The sequence below is a fragment of the Symphodus melops genome (assembly GCF_947650265.1).
Source record: "Symphodus melops genome assembly, chromosome: 11".
Classification (NCBI taxonomy): domain Eukaryota; kingdom Metazoa; phylum Chordata; class Actinopteri; order Labriformes; family Labridae; genus Symphodus; species Symphodus melops.
Window position 1 is genome coordinate 13,055,747 of NC_136701.1, and position 20,792 is coordinate 13,076,538.

At 36.1% G+C, this 20,792-nt stretch overlaps 3 protein-coding genes across 3 annotated transcripts in view; 2 read left to right on the forward strand and 1 right to left on the reverse strand.

The window, feature by feature from the left end:
- slco2b1 (solute carrier organic anion transporter family, member 2B1) overlaps window positions 1-3,684 on the reverse strand; it is a 28,692-nt gene extending 25,008 nt beyond the window's left edge. Inside the window, exons 1-2 of the mRNA XM_079355976.1 lie at window positions 3,549-3,684; window positions 65-170 (exon numbers count right to left, since the gene is read on the reverse strand). Of these exons, the coding sequence (XP_079212102.1) occupies window positions 65-130 (66 nt within the window). The 5' untranslated portion in view covers window positions 131-170; window positions 3,549-3,684. The remainder of the gene's footprint in view (window positions 1-64; window positions 171-3,548) is intronic.
- Window positions 3,685-11,568: 7,884 nt separating this feature from the next.
- LOC306831189 (olfactory receptor 52H1-like) lies at window positions 11,569-12,519 on the forward strand (the record flags this gene model as incomplete). The annotated part of the gene is made up of 1 exon (XM_079355137.1): window positions 11,569-12,519. One exon carries the CDS (start codon window positions 11,569-11,571, stop codon window positions 12,517-12,519), a length of 951 nt encoding a protein of 316 aa, XP_079211263.1.
- Window positions 12,520-16,541: 4,022 nt separating this feature from the next.
- On the forward strand, window positions 16,542-17,492 carry LOC306831190 (olfactory receptor 5AR1-like; the record flags this gene model as incomplete). The annotated part of the gene is made up of 1 exon (XM_079355138.1): window positions 16,542-17,492. The coding sequence occupies one exon, from the start codon at window positions 16,542-16,544 to the stop codon at window positions 17,490-17,492; it is 951 nt and encodes a 316-aa protein (XP_079211264.1).
- Between the last annotated feature and the right edge of the window lie 3,300 nt (window positions 17,493-20,792).

Here is a 20,792-nt window from a genome sequence, read left to right on the forward strand (position 1 = left end):
ACAACCGTGCACGTTCTTTTTTTGTTTTGAAGAAAGAAACAGTGATTTTGGAGCAAACACGGACCTTGATGTTGTTGAAGGGACCCCTGGCCTGGGCGGGAGGTGGTGAGGCTGGCTTGTTCGCTCCCATGCTTTATTCACCCCACAGTGACTGACGAACAGAAATACGCCTGTGAGATACAAACACAGTCTGTTACATGCTACACACACACTGATGTCTGTCTTTGTATGACAATAAAGTGAGACAAGAATGTTTTCAGGAGGAGAAAGTTCAGACCCTCAGACTCTCATCAAGTTTCTGATGATGTCACACAGAAACTTTTACCGCTAAAGGACTCTATTTTGAACTCAATCAGCTCACAGAGACACACAGCACTCTCTCATTTCACATGTGTCAGTCGTCTGTTTGAAACACTGCAGGTTTCTAGAATGGCCGAGCGCATAAAGGACATACATGCATGTGTTTTGTGTTTGCACAAAGAGAGATGACGAGAGATAACAGAGAGTGAAAGCTTTTGGCTGTGTGAGGAAGAGACGATTACATAGAAAATCTGCAGGTTTATATGAAAACTAATTTAAAAACTGGACCACCAACTGGATCTTGTCGATCATTTGTAAAGAAGTAAATATTTTCCTTTGGATGTAAGCATTTACTTTGCCCCATTTGTTTCAAAGAGCAGGTTGATTGTAACTGTTTGGGGTGTTTTTTTGGGGTGTGTGACAGAACAGTTTTTTTATTGGAGCCAAAAAGCACTATTATTAAATGAAGGTGAAGCTGAGGAGCAGTGAGGGGTCGAACTAGTTGATATCTAGTTATCAGAGTTATACAGTTCACAGGTACCCAAGTCTTTTTTATAAACTGGCTGATTCATTTGTAAACAAGTCAACAAGCCATTCTATGGACAATATGTCTCTGTTTCCTCCCATTAAAGTGACAACAAATTGGATTCTGACATATTGCACTGGTGAGATAATTTGGTACAAATACATGCTCAGAGTGGAGCAGACTGACAGACTTTAATTTTATAAGTTGAACCGCATGTTGAATCTCTTAACATGGAAGAGGCAGACTGTACTCCAGTCAGGGAGCCTCACTCCCAGGCAGCAGTCGCTCAGTCCATCTTAATATGCAGTCTATTGTACAGACAGCTGATTATTGTGGCTTAAAAACTCAAACTAAATAATGTAAGAATTTGAGTGTAAAAACTGGAGGGCAGGCTTATTGGACAGTCAGTTAGTGCAGTGAAGCACAAAGCACGACCAATTAATTTAAACAAAAAGATCTCCAAAAGGCACAAACTGCACAAACTTGGCCAAGAGGATAAGTTCACAGATTGAATCGCAGCCCTCATCAATCACTCAAATAGGCCACTCTTCTAATTATGAGCAACATTTGAATTATTATAATATATTTTAAACAGGGTGAGTTCTATAAACCTGCTGCCTGTACAGTTGTCATAAATACAGCGAAATGAGGCGCAGAGACCAAATCAGTTTTCCTGCAGGCTGTTCAACATGTTTTTCTGCTGTAAAGTTGGACATTTTAAAATTGAGCTCTATGGGTATTTACTTACTGCAGGAGACAGCTCTTAGGGGACACTATAGAGGAAGTGCCTTATTTAATGCTTGCTAGATTGGTTGCAATCCATCCTAAAGTGTGTAAAGTGAGGGACTGATCTAAAAATGCTGCCTATCACATCTGAGGATTAAAGGCTGCTTTTCACATATTAGAAGCATGGAAGAAACACCAGGATGGTTTATTTCATTATTATTATTATCATTGACTGGCTATTTTTGATCTTGGTCTCTTTGTTTTTATTAATGGTTGTATCCATTTAAGACAGATATATTTGGCATTTTAGTTTTTATATGACAATAACAATAATAGAAAATCAAGTAAATAGAAAAAGACACAAAGTGAAAGCTAGAGCATCAGCCTCACATCAGCAGGAAGGACAATCAGCAGAGGAATGTCAACAGATAGATTTTGTGTTGTCGTTTTTTTTTCTCTCATCAGGGCCCGAAATAAAAAACAAAGTGACGCCCACCACATGCAATAAACTCACTGAACGAGATGATTATCTTCAATTTGGGACACAAATGTATTTATTTTGGGGTCTGTTCACATTTTCAGAGCAGCATCTAGTGTCCATTAGAGGAAATTCAGTGTGATTTGAGTTCAGTCTTGATGCTCTGTGAGTATTTTAAACACTTGTGGAAAGTTTCCACTTTTGGAAGTCCCTGTGTAGTTTGCTCAAAGCAAAAAAAGCTGCATGCATGAAGGATCATGTAGGGAAAAACAGAGGGGGCAGGTCCATAGCAGCAGGCCATGAGATAATATTGCTATGCTTTAAAAAGACGTTTTGTAAAACAAAATACAGGAACATTTCCCACATAAATAGCAGAATTGTCCCCAGCTCATTGATATACCAATTTTTTTTTAACTGGATCACTCAAATACTGGGGAAAAGTTGAAAACATGATGGTTCTCAAACAGGTTCTGGTACATTTCGGCTTCAAGGTAATTAATTAACTTCAAAAAGAGAGTCCAGCCTTTTTAGACTGGGGTGGCCCGACTAGGATCTGACTTTTATATGGGTGGAAGATCTATAAGGGTGTGATGCCTTGCTCAAGGGCCCTTCAACAATGCTCAAGAGGTGGTCTGACCAGACCGACTTCCATATTTTGGTCAACATCAGGACTTGAACCGACAACCCTTCGGTTCCCAATCCAAGTCCCTACAGAATGAGCTACTCTGTAACCATTTTCTACTACTTTTCTGCCCCAATCTACTTTTAAATACACCAACATATAGATTTCCACCTTCCACATTATAAATGTCCATTTCTTTATAACTTACTTTAGGTCACGATTTTAAGCACTAAAAAATATAAACTCCTGCAAACTATTTAATTGTGAAAATACATTTATTGATTTCATTATTTCATGATCACGATTATTATTTCATTTATATTTTATTTATTTGCTATATTTTATTTCGGTCCTGTAACAAGTAGGTTCATTGCTAATAGGCCAGTTGGATACTTTTTATAGAAAACATGTTGAGAAAAAATTCAATTTATCTTATTTTAATTATCGATAACATAATTTTTTTTTAAAACAAAACAAAACAAAACAAAAAATATTACAGATCAGATTTCAAACTTAATCCGAAGCACTGTCCATGTTGTACACATTCATTGGAAAGTTTCCCAATGTATTTGATTAGTTTTGGCAGTGTGCAGGAATTTGCCTGCATGTTTTAGTCATTCAAATCAGGGAATTATCTGATATTTTTGCAGCCTATAGGAATTTTTTGTTGCTGTAATATCAAACTGCTATTGAGGTCATTTCAATTTTTACTAGAATTGTATCAAAGTTCAAACACAAACAGTAGTAGCTTTCATTCATGAATCAGAGCAGCACAGAGTCAGGATGTAACTCAGCAGGAGAGTCATTAAATCAGACTCTGCATTGTTTGAGTTGTGTTTGAAGAAACAAATCTGCTGTTTTATAAACCAGGAACAGAAAAGTTTGATCAGACTCACTGTGAAGCAGCAGCTCAGCTCTGTTTCTCTGATTCCCTCTCGTGTTGTTTGACCAAACTGTTCAGTCGTCCCAGCATCTGAGAGTACTTCCAAACCTCCCAGGAAGAGGGAGGAGGAGCTGGAATTTGAACCTCTGGTGTAAAAGGCAGGACTTAACATAAAGAAAAAAGGAGGAGCAACACGCTTTGTTATGAGAAAGTTCTCAGACCCACATGTGTGTGTTCTGACAGCCTGCAACACAACAGGTTTTTGATCAAAGGAAATTAAAATGTTAATTAGGGTTTGTGTGACTGTTTGGACCATTGACAGGAAAACACAACCTGTTTTTAACAAGCATACCTTCTGTGCATGCAAATATTCCCCTACATTAGTATGCCACAGATCTGTCCCATCTCCTCTTTGAAGTGAACACATTGTACACTTGTACAAAAAACTGTCACCAGATGTGTTACAATAACTTTTTGCTTATAAAATCTTAGACAAAAATTGAGAAATATGCTAAATGTTTTAGGAAAATTAAAAAATACACAAAAAAGAGCAGAATAATATGTTCCTGTTCAAAAAAGTGTTTTATATAAATATGAGTGCTCAAGAATAATCTTCAGTACATCATCTGAACCATTGTCCCCTTACACAGTCTGCACTCCTGTCATAAAGCCACAATAGACAATGTAATGTACAGTATAGTATCAGTTTGAAACCATGACAATGGGAATCATGCATGACCAGCAGGTGGAGCTACAGTACCATCAAGTGTTGTTTAACCTTTTGAATCAAATCAACTGTTTAGACTTAATAATCCTTTAAAGATAAAAACGGATGGCTCACATTGATGAAACTTTATACATCAGATCAGAGTGGCCACTCATTGAGACATGATTCAACATAACACTTGTGGTTCAGTGCCATGCTCAAACATAACTGCTGGACACTTCTAAAGGCTCTGCATAATTTCAAAAAGATATTATCATTATCAGGGCCATGCCAAATTGATCTAGACTAATCTGTGACATCTAGGAGCCTGGAGTGAACAAAAACCTTCTCCCAAACATCCTTGCAGGTAGCCAATTTACATCCCTGCATTGACTGTTTAACGACTGTACTCACACCTCTGGCATAAGCTCAAACACCTCTGTACATGCACATGTAACTAGTTCTAGAAGGCCAGCACTTTGTTTCTAAGGCTCTTTAACTGTTTACAGGTCTCTTTTAACCAACACATGTTTTTCTCTCCTCACAGGTTATGTACATTATGCTATATAAGTTTTAAGTCTAATTGCTAATGCCAACTGCACAGGTTTAACATATAATTATGTTTACTCTTAGTCACATAGGGGCTGCTAAATCTTGTTTGGGGGATTATTGTATACAGAGGGGAGGGGGGACAGCGGGTGTGTATTGTAACTAATGTCTTGTGTCCTGCCTGTCTGTATACTGCTACTGGATGCCTTGAATTTCTATCTATCTATCTATCTATCTATCTATCTATCTATCTATCTATCTATCTATCTATCTATCTATCTATCTATCTATCTATCTATCAGAAAGAGCTGTTGACTCTCCAAGCTGTCCTTGGTCTCTAGACGAAGCTGAACTGTATCAGGTCTGCCTGACATCAGCAACAGTGAATTAACATTATACATTCACTGAGTAATTAGTGAAATTCTGACACAAGGCCCTTACCTTCATTTTGTGTCTGGATATAAAATTTGTTATGAATATGCGCTCTACAAATGAAGGTTGATTGACTGATGGATGTTAGTGGAGTTCCAAAAATAAACAATGAAACAACCTTGGGTTCTGGTGGTAGGGATCTGGGGAGTGTGGTGGTGAATTTGTGGAGAGGAAGGTCTGCGTTGAAAGGGATTTTTTGATCTTCTCTCATCTATTCCTTTGGTTGATTTTCCACTGCATCCTTATTTTGCTTTTCTTCTTCTTCATTTGTCACTGCTGATATTGATTTCACAATTCCTCTTTCTTTTTTCTTCAGGTATCTCTCCCTGTCTTTTTTCAGCCGCTCCTGATAGTTTAATGGTTCTGATTTTATTTTGTCCCTATAGGCCTGAGACCTTTCTGCAGTTGACAGACACGGCATCTTAAAAACACACAGCATATGCAGTTAAATTAATAAACACAGTTTTACTCCTATATATTTATTTTTACAGTGCATATTACTTTTCGTCAAACAGCATAAATGAAATTACTGTAGTGGAAATGACATTTATACAGTATATTGTAAAAAAAAAAATGCAAGCTATCTTTACATGTTAGCTTTGATTTCATTTGATGATTATTTAACCTTAAATATATTTTCCTCTGAAAAACTTCTGTGGAGATACAGCATGTTTGGAAATGACAAAAAAAAATAAAAAATTCTGCTCAAGCAATATTTACCTTCATGTTTCTTTAAAGGCAGCTCCTCAACATGACAACAACCTTCATGCTTGACATGTGCTGCATTGTCTCTGTTCACTTCTTTCGACACTGATCAACCAATCTCTCCCACACAGACGTTTTTGGAGGGAAAATACATCAGTGTGGTGGAAATGACGTTTAGACTGTGTGACAGGTATATTTTGTGTAAAAATTAACATTTATAATTGTTTCACATTAAATACTGAAATATTTATTGATTGTTTAAGTTCTACTTAACACAAGTACATTAAAATTCAAATTAATCATGATTTATAACTACATAACCAAAAGTTCAGGTGTTGGACAAGGGCAAAAGAGTGATATTGAAGCATATAAACATGTTCAAAGTAAGTAAAACACATATTTGAGAGATGGTGAAAATATTTAAGACAGTTGTATTGTTTATTTACCAGAGAAAGAGATTATTTTGTAAAATTGTTATTATTTTTTAATATATGACCAAAGGACATGAAAGTGTTTGTAGTTGTAGAATCACCCACATAGAACCCTTAGCCTTAGCTTCAGGGTAATTAGACAGTGATTGAGTCTAATTTTCTGAAAAAAAATCAAACGTTTTTTTCAAAGTGATTAATGTGAAAATACATCAAAAACATCATAATCAAAAACGTGATTTTAGGTTGTTCCATTTATGTTATATCAACCAGCAAGAGGGACCACTAAACCCATGTGCTGCTGTCTATCAACTGACCGATTGGTCTACAGGATTTCAAAATGTTGTTATAGGCTTTTCAAGCAGGGCATGCTGGCACTGCAATTTGTTTGAACCGCTTCTGTTTGCACCTGCAATGAAACTTCCTGTTTCCTCTCTGTGTTTGTTGATGTTTAGAAAGTTAACGTTTCTTGCAGTCTTAGCATGCTAGGCACTCAGGGGACTACACTGCCCCCTGGTGGTTCAAGGGTTTCATCACTGTGTGTTCCAGTAACCACGGCAGCCAGTAAGCAGTGTTACTGTTTCTGAAACAGAGGCGACCATTAATGAGGTCCACTGTGAGCTGCTGATGAACTAAACACTTATTAACAGTTTCTGATGGTAATTAGTCCTTGGAGAGTGAAGGGAGGATGATAATAGATGCTAATCAGAGCTCAGAGCGTATCCAATCAGTAATGGAAGCTCCTGGGATCAAAACTCTGGCTGATGTTTTAACATCATCTAAGATATTAGAACAAACTTATCACTGGGTCACTGTGATGAACTCAAAAGTCCAATGAACATTTGTTTGCTCATAAGTATTAAACATTGAGGATGAATGCTGCAAAGGACCAGACAAATTAAAATACTGACCTGATGATGAATCATGGGAAACATGCTTTACCTGAACAAAATTTTAGAACAGCATCCAATATTTGTAGAGACATTTTATTCAACCCTATAAGAGAAAGATGAGGTCAAAATCTCTGATTTGGAAAGGTGAGATGTTATCAAGTAGCGTAGGATAGCACAGTATAGTTCACAGTATAATGACAATTTCTTAGCCGTAACTTCTTATACTAAGCTTGGCTAAACACATCTTAAACCAATCACAAGAAGAAGAAAAAAGGAGTTTCATATAAAAAGACTTTTTGTACAAAGCATACAGAACTAAGTTTTTCTAAAAGAATAAATACACAAAGGAGAGTAACTTGAATATAATAACTTTTCTTGTGTAACAAATAATTAACACACTCATTGTAGAGAATAGGCCAAATATTGAAATCTCTGTCTCCAGAGAGAGTAGCCCACTGTCCTACGTTCCATGAATGTCTCACTGCAGTTTTTAATTCTATTAACTTGCTGGTCACTGAGACACCTGGGAGCTCTGAGGCCTCACTGCAGCATAATAAAATGTATATTGCCCCATTCTTTCAGAGACTCTGGGGTAATTGCACATTAGGCAGGTAAGGTTTTGATTTCATAATTTATAATCCATAGTATCGTTAAAAGATTCAGAGAATCTGAAGAAAACACTGTCTGTTGGGGAAGAGTGCAAAAACTATATTGGAAGGATATTATATTTGTCCCTCAGACAGCTCTGCATTAAAAGCAGATAAGATTATGACGTGGAAATCACTGCATTGGCTCAGGAACCTGCACATTTGTGAAGGCTTTATTAATGCTGAACCATACAGGTATCGGAGCAACAAATGCTGTCAAATAGTCAACTTTTTTTTTTTTTTACCTTGCTTATATCTGCAAGACAATGCAAACACACTTTGTTGGTTATTACAATAACATATTTATCATATCTTTATGTTGTTTGATTGACCTGATCAAGAACTCAACAAGCCAAATGGGAATGTCTTGTAATTTGCTAAACAGAGAAACTTTCCTTTACAGAGAAGCAGGAAGTTGTTGATTAAGTTCAGCTGGTGAGGTAAGAGATCTGAGTCATCCCTGCCTAGTCTCTTCATTTTCTGGTAATAATTAACATTTTGTTTCTCTTAACAACAGCAGACAAACAGTGAGGTTATGTTCTCATCAAATCATTTAGTCTGGGAGGCCTCACGGTTGACAACACATTAAAGCAGCTAGCATTTTATAACATCGTCATGGAAACCAAATGATGTTCTTTTTCCGTTACGTAAAATGTCTCATTTCAATGGAACAGTAAATTAATTTACTCTGTTTTTTCTACTAGATTTCCTAAACTATGGACAAAGTAACAGGACCAGTTGTAATAGAGAGGCAAAAGTAAGACAACCCCAAAGCTGAGTCTGACTGAACAAAAAACGTTGATTTTAATGGATAGAGTTTGAATGCCAGTGATGCAAGTTAAAACAAAAAATAAAGTGGTCGGTTTAAAATATAATGCCTTTTAATCGACTGATTTTAATTCTTTCAAACAAGCTCAATACCATACATTGTAAACTGGTGTTAAACCTAAACCTTCAAAAAATGAACTGTGCGATTTTCTCACAAACGAGCATTAAACAATTTACCAAATGCTTTAAATGCTTCAGTAATCAGGATTTCTGAGAGCTTCTCTTAGGTCACACATTTCATGTTAAAGTGCAAAAATGAGGCCTCAACTGAAGGAACAAATCCCTCCTTCTGCAAAACTGAAAAAATATTTTCCAGGCTACGACACTGTTTTGGAATATGCAGAAACACTCCACACACATGCAATGGCTTCAGTCTTGAAGCCTTTAGATGCCTTATATTAAATTGCTCTTTGCTTTATCACAGGCGACATATTTCGAGTGTATCATTGTGACCTGTATTGATCTGTCACTTATTGCACATTGCACGCATGCACAAGTTTCACTTTTCTTATAATCTTGTTTTATACTCCATTTTATTTAACTTTGTACTTTTTGCACATTTAGGTTTATTAATGTAAATATTATTTATCTTTTTTACCTTGTTTTATTTTATTTACCGTACCTTTTTTATCTACATTGCACCGTGGGGAGGGGGGAAACGTAATTTCGATTTCACTGTATGTCTGACATATTTTGGAATTGACAATAAAGAACCTTGAACCTTGAATCTGTAGGCTGGGCCTCGTTGGGTCACAGTACATTATTTCTCTATAGTGATAACAGCAAAAAAAACAAGGAACAAACCTGAATGACTGTTAGACGTTTAAGGCGCTCACATATGTGGTGGAATGGAAGTCATCTGGATTTTTTTTCCAAAGGGCATATGAGGTCAACAAACAACAGAAACCTGCAATGAAGGAAACGAGATGCACCTGCAAAAATCGACACAGCAGTTGCCTGGTAACACAAGGAAACTCCTTGACAATCAAACTCCAACTTTCACCTTATAAAGGGGCCGTCTCTCTTCATGTCTGAGCAGAGGAGCTTCATTTTAGAGGTAAATATGACGAGCACTCACCTGTTCTTTAATAAATGATATCAATCATGTTCTTGTATGTTTAACATTGTTATATTCTAATTAGACAGTTTGTTTCATGTGTTCCTTGAAGACCATATTGCAAAGATGATCCAGATTTTTCTTGATTCTTTTTAACTGTTTCCTCATAGCTTTCATCATACAGGAATTTGTTTGAACCCCTTTGCTCTTGACCAAAATATTATTCCCATTATTCCAATCTATGAAGACTATGTATGTCAATACACAATAGTTGAATTGAATTTTCTTTTTCCTGAACAAGGCAATTCAAAGCGCTTTTGATGAACATAAATCTTTATTTTGATTTGACTTGATAATTTGATCATCTTTCTTAGGATAAACGTATTCTATTCAATTTAAAAACTTCAGTATCTGGACTGAAGGTGTTGTTAAAAGACAACATAAAACGTACATGTTTTACAGGAACAAGCACAATAAATAAACTATCTTTAATTTGTCAAATTATTTAAACTTGGAGACATATGATACTCTCAAACCTGTTGCTGCAGGGGAAGTGACTGGAGCTTCTTATTGTGCTGTCGATTAAATGCTGCATCATGTTGGTTGGGCTATTTGTATAGTTCCCTGCCTTCTTGCATTATATTTGCACATAATTTGTCTTGTCTGTTATCTTCTCACCTCTTTCATTTTCTGTCTTGGAGAAGCAAAAATGATTCCACACCTCTGATTTAAATGACGATGCTGTGTTCTCATTTTTTAAATCTTGCTCTGCAGCTGCCAACCCCCTCTGCTCTACAGCAGCTGACCCTCACTATAATATTGTGATTCAGTAGCGAGCACCAATGTGAAGCTTGACTCCTATGAATCAATGTATCTTTACATCCCTAGTTTTACCTTTACATAAGACAAAAATTGTTTGATCCTAACCTAGATTTTTAAATTGAGAATAAAAGTTTAGATAAATTATTACTATTTAAAATAAAAAAACTTTCCTGTTAAACGTTCTTTAAATTTACATAGCTTGTATTTCTTTTTCATTCCTGGCCAAACCATGATGCAAACCTTCTGACGTGACAGCAGGAGTCAACTTCTCTTCATATAATGTTATCTTAATAATATATTTAGGTTTAGTCATATGGTATGTTTTTGATGCATATTCTTCATTTAAAATGAATATTTTTTGTAAATTTAAGGATTTGATGTGATCTGAGATTAAATCACCTCAAAATATTTTAGATTATTGTGGGTTATTGTAAATAACCTACTGTATGTATATTTTATTTCCTAAAGCATTTTTATGATATCCCCGTTTTATTCACATTGAAGGGGATTTAATATATATATATACTGTGTATATATATATATATATATATATATATATATTCTTTGCAATTGCTCCTAATATCTGCTATAAGCCTCTTTGGCAAATTAATCAAATTACTGTCACTAATAGTCCAAGTTTGTTCATGTAATTTCTTGTGACTTTAATTCTGGCTTAACCAATATTTTAACAAAAAGTCTGTCTCAGTAAGAATTCTCTTTGTAATGTGACACTTAAAATAACAATCTGAGCCCCTAGATTTAAAAAAAAAAAAAAAAAAAAACCTCTTTGTGGACAGGGAATGGGGCCTTTTCAGCCTATGTGATGGCAGCAGCTATCTGTCGCAGCAATAACAAAACCTTTTGTACAAACATATTAATTGGAACCCAAAAATGCACTTTTAATATAAATGTGTAAATTTTTCTGTCTTCTATCCTGACTATAGGTAATAACTGCCCTTCTGCATTATGGAAAACCAGACTGTAACCACAGATTTTCTGCTTCTGGAAGGGTTAAAAGTCCCGTCCCAGTCCAAAGTCGCCACCTTCACAGTCCTCCTCCTCATCTACATCTTTATCATGGTCTCCAACATTTGCCTGGTGGTCCTGATCTCATTGGATAGGAGCCTCCACCAGCCCATGTATCTACTCTTCTGTAACATGAGTATGAATGATATGTTGGGGTCCACGGTGCTCATTCCACGCCTGCTGAGCGACCTCTTTGTTCCTTATGGAGAGCGCTACATTCACTACATCGACTGTGTGGTTCAGGCCTTCTGTCTTCACCTTAATGCCAGCACCTCTCACACCGTGCTCATTATCATGGCTTTTGATCGCTACGTTGCTATCTGTAACCCCCTCCGATATGCCACCATCATGACCAGCAAGATGGTGGTGAAGCTGTCGGTGTCGGCTTGGGCAGCGGCATTCATATTAGTGTTAATCCTGGTGAGCCTCAGTTTACGCCTGTCACGTTGCAGGGCTGAAATATTCCACCCGTTCTGCGATAACGCCTCCTTGTTTAAGCTGTCCTGTGAAAGTGTCCTTATCAACAACATCTTTGGTCTTTGCTACACTGTGCTCCTGCTGGGCACCTCACTTGGCAGCGTCACGCTCACTTACATGAAGATTGTTGCAGTGTGTGTGATCAGTAAGAGCAAGATGCTGAACAGGAGAGCACTGCAGACCTGCGTCACACACCTGGCTGTGTACATCATCATGTTTACGTCAGGCTCCATAATCGTTTTCCTACACCGTTTCCCTTATTTAGCACAAGAAAGGAAAATGGCATCCATTCTGTTTCACGTCGTTCCTCCTGCCATGAACACTGTTATTTACGGACTGCAAATCAAAGCAGTCAGAGAAAAAATCCTCATCATGTTTTTAAGGAAGACAATAAATGTGATAGATGTGAAATGACCCAATGACTTTAATTAGGTCTTAATACACATTGCCGATGGAGAGCTGGATATTTATGCCCTTGTTACATCTCAACTGTAATGTGTAACACACAAAGGTTCCAGTCTTTCCAAAAAAACCTTTCCCAAGCTCTCAGCTGTCGAAAAAGACATGTTTATGACATAGAGTACAACAGCCGAAACTGTCTGTGGGTTATTTGTAGTACAAGCAAACTAACATTTATGAAAACAGGTCAAACAGGTTGTATTAAGAAATTAAATATAAATGTGAACTGAAGCAATGGATGGAAAGAGGGATGGATTTCAAAGTGGGGGGAAGATTATTCCAACACGAGGACGCTTTATGAACTGTGATCAATTTCTTCATGGATTGTGCAGACAATGAAACAAGGATGGTCAATGTGTCTGAGTGGATAGGTGGATATATGTGGAATCAAAAACTGTTTGAGATACAGTATGATGACACGATTAGTTTCAAGTTTCCAGGTCAAGAAAGATGATAATAAAGATCTATAATCTACTCTCATAGATTTAATAATTACCTTTGTGAGGTTCACAGGAATTGGAGATTACTACTATTGGAGTAGGAACGATGGAGCCAGAAAATATTGAATTAGCTCACTGTGACAGAACAAGGTTTCTATCCAATTCTGCCTAAATCGGCCCCATTAAACAGCTGAACACTTTCAGCCTTGTCCAGTGAGAGCTCCATTTTTAGAATTAAGATTGATTGACATCTATTGACAAATCACATCACTGCACTCTGAACTGTCACCAGAGTGGTGTAAGTGCATCTAGTATCAGTTGAGATGATAAGCACCCAGTCATTAAGTTTTCTAATGTCATATAAAGAGCTGAGTAGCATTTAGCAGAAAAAAGATCCTGGCTGGCTCCATATAATCTCAGATAATCTACTAAACTAAAACAAAAGTGAAATCACAGATATTACATAGCTGCCAGTACATTTGTTGGTGAGACAGTATATGTAGGACCTACTGATGAAAAACGTGCACGCATAATTATTTTCTAATTATTTTTGATACATAAGTACCAAGTCAAATTGTAGAAAATCAAACTATGAAGGAGGTACATCTATTTTTCCAAAATATGTTCATAAAGGTATTCAAAAGTGTTTTCACATGTAGCATTATGTATAACACAATTATTGTTTGGCTTAATTATGGCAAATTTAAGAAACATTTTCGAATGTAGGCCACATGCAGTTAAAAGTCTGTGTTGAGTAAGCAGACATGGCTGTTATAACAACTGATAACAGGTAAAAATTTGGTTTTTCCTCTTCTTGTAACACGAGGATGGTGAGGAAACTCCAGCAATGAAATGATCTCTGAGCTCAACAAGTCCAAACGAGCTCCACGCAATCCTTCCAATACAGTACACAATCTGCATACAGAAAAATAGAAATGTGAGACATTCAGCGGTTAAGGAATCAAAGAAAAACAAATGTGTCACGGTGCGAGCAGAAAACAGGGAGGAGGACCCAAGTGCAGAAAACAAAACTAATTTATTTTAACTATAAAGGCAAAAACTTACTCAAAACTAAAAAAAAAAAAAAAAGAAAGGAACAGAGAACATTCCAAAATAATCCGACTGCCGGCCTAGGAGACAAACAACATACACAGAGGGTAACAAAGACAGAGGCTAAATAGACATGAGGTAATTAGACACAGGTGAGACTAATGCCAGAGGTGAGGACAATCGGGGCAATCACACAGGCGGGAAACACAAGGCACAAAGAACACAAGACCAGAACACTTGACCACAAGTAAAAAGTTAAAACCCAACACTGACAACACCACCTAAATCAGATATTACAAAATGAAACAGGAAATCACTAAAGACTAGACCTGGATGTACGTAGGTACAAGAACTTTTGTAAAACAGTGGCTGAGAATCCATATGCTTTTTTTGTACTTAAGAGATTCACTCTTGAAATGTCCAAAAAGTCCCAACCATTTATAAGTTTCAAAAAGCATCAATGATCAACATCAGATTGTTGACAATCTGAGAGCGGAGAAGATCATCTATGAAGTGGCCTCCTCATCCTCTTCCTCATCCTCTGATAACAGCAAAGTTTTGAAGTTCGATTTCAGTCCGCTATCATCTGTTTGTTTTGACCAGAGAAAGTGTAGGCGCCTTTAAGGCACTCCCTCACAGCGGTTTCTGTCAGATATGATACAATGTGTTGTAGCTCTGGAAAAGGCCACAGTATTTTTCTAATAAGCTCAACAACTAGAATTGCTGTAAGGAAATTGAAGATGAATTTTAAACATAATGATCTGCGTAGACATTGACAGAGGGGAGCATTGTCCAATGTTTTGAAATTGGACAGCAAAACCAATTTTAAATTTTTATGAGTCTGTCTGGGTTACATATATTGATCAGAAATAAATGAACAACATAGAGTGAAAGGGAATATATTACTTAAATGTTTTTAAACATATTTAGTTTTAGGTGAGTTAATTAGTTTAGGTAAAATATGATATATGAAGAAATTTCCTGTGTTAGAAATTACGGTAGGACATGGAGGCCAGAATCAGCCAGCCCAAAATAGTTGTCACCATAACACAGGTGTTATTTCATCAGCTAATTTTTCAGTATTGTTTTGCATTAAGCTGAAATATGGACTCATCTGAATTGTAGTTTAGCCATTAAGGGATCCAACACCTCAGGGCCACGAGTGAAGGAAGGTACCAAAGTGGACAGGAGGGGTTGCCCAATCACTTTATAAAAATCTCCTCACGTCCATCTTTGGTTTGTCTGGAGGAGATTCAACTGAGGTAAATCTGACTCACACAGAAATGTATGCAGGGTAACTATGTTTTTTCCTATTTTTGAAATATATATTAGAAAAATTAACATATTCATTTAAAAAAACTGTAAATAGCATATTTTGTAAAATATGCAGTTTAAAAAATTAAAAGCAGAGGTAAAGTTGTTTGACTGAAGTAATCTTACTGCAATGTTTAGGGTTTGAAGGAAATAAACTTTGATCAATTGAAATATTAAATACTTTCAGAGCTGCTTTTAATATTTGACTCATATTTGTTGGATTAAACTGGTGTCAGTATATTCTATTCAAAAAAGCAGAGAATGGTATATTGAAATAAAAAAAAATAGGAATAAACAAAAATACCTAACATGAAAAATGCATTTACTTACATACTGAAGTGTCCTCCTGTGTAATTTAATTATATATAATATTACATTAACATTGAACAATTATCTCTTTTTCTGCTTTCTATTGAGAGCTGCACTGTCAACACTTTGAATCCAAAACATGCAAGAATTGTAAACAAAGTATATTTATTTATTTAATGTTGTGTTTGTGGAAATTAGTTGTAACTTTAGACTGAATTGACCTTTGAGCTATAAAGTGTTTGAAGGACATTATGTTTGCTGTCAATGAAACAGAGTATTTGTAATAATACCACCGTTTCAGTTTAGCAGTTATACATTACAAACAGTATTAATATTTGACTTTTCAAGATAATAGAGATGATATTACTTTAATGTAATTTATTTTTCATATACTGCAAGTACATAGGAAAAAAAAGTTGTTATCTTGAAATTTCTGGAATAATTAATTTCAAAAGCAATAAAAGCATATAGTTGTATAAAATGTTTGGTTACATTTGAATAAGCTGAGATGAAAAATGTTGCTTAATTTCAGTTTGAGTTTTGCATTGTTTAGCTCTTACACAATACAGTTATCAAGAAAACCTCGCAATACTCCAATGAAAACATATACAACCGTTATTCATGTAAAACAAAAGTGTGCTGAAAGAAGTTTCGGTTATAATTTTGACGTTTCTGTTAAAATGCAGGACCAAGAGTAATATTTATATAATAATTTAACTGTATTTTTTGTGTGTATTTTATCAATTTATTTATTTTTATCTTAAAATTGAAACTGATACACTCTCAATATCATTGACATCACTTTTACAGATGGACTTTTGACTGACTCAGTTTATCTGTCTGCCTCTCCTGGCCCGATGCAGCATGGAGAACTTTACTTTCAATGCAGACATTTTACTGATGGAGGGATTAAAAGTTACCCCATCGTCCTCTGTCCCAGCCTTCATCCTCCTCCTCCTCATCTACATCTTCATCATGGTTTCCAACATTGGTCTGGTGGTCCTGATCTGCATGGAGAGGAGCCTCCATGAGCCCATGTATCTGCTCTTCTGTAACATGAGTATAAATGATGTGTTTGGGGCAACAACCATTATTCCTCGCATACTGAGTGAGGTTTTTACACCAATGTCAAAGAGGTACATTACTTATATAAGCTGCGCCATTCAGGCCTTCTGTACTCATTTTCATGCAGGCGCCTCTTACTCCGTGCTCATGGTCATGGCTTATGATCGTTATGTGGCAATCTGCGATCCCTTGCGATATGTCACCATTATGACCAAGAGGATGGTGGTCAAAATGTCAGTGGGGGCTTGGGTGGCAGCACTCATCTTTGTCACAATTCTTCTGGGTCTCACCTTCCGTCTCACACGCTGCCGGCAGACTATTATGAATCCATTCTGTGACAACCCTTCACTTTTCAAATTGTCTTGCCAGAATCTTCTCATTAACGACATCTATGGCCTCGGGACGGCCGTCCTTATTCTGGGCTCCTCACTGTGCAGTATCACTTTCACCTACCTAAGGATCGCCATGGTGTGTTTAAGAAGTAGGAACAAGGCTCAGCTCAGTAAAGCTCTGCAGACTTGCGCTTCCCATTTAGCTGTGTTCCTCATCCTGCTTTTTTCAGGTGGCATCATAAGCACCCTCCATCGTTTCCCTAATTTATCAGATGAGAGGAAGTTTGCCTCCATCATGTTCCATGTGGTTCCTCCTTCGATGAATGCTGTTATCTACGGACTGCAAATCAAAGCAGTCAGAGAAAAAATATGGGTTTTAATGAAGCGGAATAAAAAGATTATGTCACAGGTAAAATGACAGTAACCATTTTTTTTTAAAAGATGTTCTTACAATACTTGAAATTCACTAATTTGATGTGAAATGCTGGAATTTTAAAGAATGCTGGATACACTTGTTTTATATATTTTAAATAATCATTCAATAAGAATTTCAATACAGTTAAGAGATCAACAGTATGTGGTCACTTAAAAAAAACAGGAGGACTATTAGTGAGAAAGCCTAAGGAATATTTGACAAGCAAAACTTGTAAAACATTTTGATTTGTAATCGAAGGCGTCTTCATTGTTGTCTGTTTAGTTGAATTTAAAAATGTTTGTTTTGTGTCATGTTTTTAAATAATTTTTTTATGATACATCCTTTAAAATAGTCGACTGAAAGTCTTTAAGGGATGATTGCACGGCATATTTTTATACCACAAGTATTACATAATGTTCGCATTTGTTCTGTAGTTATTCAAATACAGTAAATGTACATTCATGAAAAGAAGCAGATCAGTTTAACTCATTGATTAGCATTAAGTGATCTTTTTACTTTAAACCTCTTATATAAAATGCTTTGGACTAAGGCCTTCTCAGGGTTTAAAACATATAGCACTTTAACTACTTATTTTAAGATTCCACTTATATAATCATTCATTCGCAGCTTAATTTGAACCCTTGAGCCTGCAAGTTAGCGTCTCAATCTTTAAAAACATGATTTAAAGGTCAGATAATTTTGTTTTCCATTGCTGTACCATTCTTTTCAGAAAAGCTCCTCTTGCTTGAGACAAACAATCTGTTTGTGGGCTGAAACAGAGTGAATACACAGGCCAGAATGCAAACTGGCAACCTACTGGCCTTTGTTTGATGACAAGGTTTATAGTTATCTTCTTTTCTTGTACTTGAGTATTTACAGTCCACTTCGCACCTTAAGAAGCAAGATTTCCATTTTGTGGAGATGTTTTTTCAAAGAGCTGTAGCTGCACTTGCATGAACATATCAATTTGGACAAATCGATTAAAGCTAAATAACTGTTGGATGTAAGCTATACTGCTTTTTTAGTTACTGAATTTATAATTATCAATGATTGTAAAAAGTGAAGGGAGAAGAGGCATGTGTTTGACTTTAATTTATAGTCAATACACATAAATTAAGTAAACAAAGGCTATGGATCACTTTTTCTCTCATCAGGCTGTGTGACATATTCGTTTTGATTTATTAAAAAACAATATTGTTTACATTACAATGAATCCATATTTTATATTTAAAGAAAAAAGAACAATAGAAGCACAGGGGGAGACAGAGGCAGGACAGAGGTTTGTTACCAGTAAATAATATATATAATAATTGGGAAATTCAACTCAATAAGTATAAATTGATCTTTGATGACCCTAGAAAAGATGGAAACACTGCTACTTTGGGTGAAGGCATCCATAGTGTATCAATCATAAATTAATTGCAATTGCGTAGTTTTTAATTGGCAATTCACAACAAATGTTAGGGTTAGGGTTAGGTCAAGATATTTGGTAAAAGACCTTACTCATTGCTATATTGTCTACAAAATCCAACATTAATCCATCAGCACTAAGCTAAAGTTAACAAAGTTAAGGGGTCAAGAAAAAAATGTCCTTTTAAGAGGCGGAAATCTTTGCCAAAAGCAAACTCATGATGAAAACAGCCATCTGCCGAAACTGTGCTGGTCTTGAAAAATGGGATAGACAGAGATGAAGGAAGAAGAATTGGGACATGTCATGTCTGGGTCTGATATCTTGTACAGTTTGTTTTCAATGTTTCAAAATACAAATATATCAGCTTTGAAGACTCTTACTGGCTACTTAACTTTTCACGCACCATGTATTAGAGTACATCTTCATTCCATTTTGACGACTGCAGGTATATGTAGCCTTCTGACACCCAAAGCACTGTTAAACTATAGGTTGCACGCACTTATTCACACAGTCATGGCAGAGTTTGCTGTATAAAGTGATAGTCAGTTTAACGTAATCCATCCATGCACATTTGAACGCCAATGACGATTATCGAGAGCAACTTGGGGTTGACTGTCGACATGTAGCTGCAGGGGTGGGGATTGACCCCCTGACCTTCTGGTTGAGAGACAATCAACTCTATCACTAAGCCAAAGCCGCCCACCCACCTTTGTTGTCAAGAAACAACAAAACCATCAGCTTTCTGCAATTTTATTAGATTTGAGGCCTTAACTGCAGGTCACACATTCACACCCATTCAAACACTGAAGGAAGGTTCTCCTATCTACAGTATTAGCTAACCCCATTTATACTCATTCACACACGGCTGACGAAGCAGCTAGAACAAACTGTGGTTAAGTGGATTGTCTGAGGACACATCGAACATGTGTTTGATGCACACAAAATGAATGCCAATAATTTCCACTTAACAGGTTAATGGACATGCGTCCTACCTTTAAAAATGTGTCAATGCCTTTGATCATTTTGAAGCAGCTTAAATGGGGTATTTGTATATTTTTTGGGGATTGAGGATTTGCCTTCAGTAGTCATTCATTTTTTGTCTTTTTTCACAAATAACTGAGATTTTAGAAACTGTACATCCCTTCCTTTTTAATTGTTCACAGGAATGTTGACCCAGCGCTTTGTTTAAATGATTAAGAAATACTACAAGTACAGAGGCTGTCGTCAGAAAAATAACCACTATGTTGACTCATTACACATGAGATGGAGAGTAAAATAAATATACTAAAAGTAAGTATTTCAGAACTATAAAGTACCATGATTGGTCATGAATGTCACTGTTTTGTAAATCAGAAACTACTGATTATATAAAAGTCTGCCTACTCTGGCCTGTATGGAGGAGGTTCCTGTCAATGGAGGTAAATCTCGCACACTTATCATCCAGGTAAACACTGCCGGTTTTCACTGTTAAGAGACCACTGATGTACTGCATCTTTTAGTTTGTTTAAAAAGAAAACACAATTATGAAATGATCATTTTGATTATTTTTATTTATACTGCTATCTGTTGTTTATTTTCTGCATAAATAAGTTTAAAATATTTAAACGGAGAAAACTATTGTGCACACATCCAAAATCATCCAAAATATATGTGCAAGACAAGTAATGTACAAACTGCAGAAAGAAGAGAAAGACACTCTTCACACACTGTTCAGCTTCTGATGGAGTTTTGAATTTCCTGATTAACTATTTATATATTTTATAAATTAATCGCAGTGATTCTATTTGTTATTTCATTCTATTGTCATATTTGGACTTTATATTAATTTTAATAGCAGCTTTTTTTTTTAATTACAAAACATAAAATCATGAATGTACAGGTACAGTAGATGT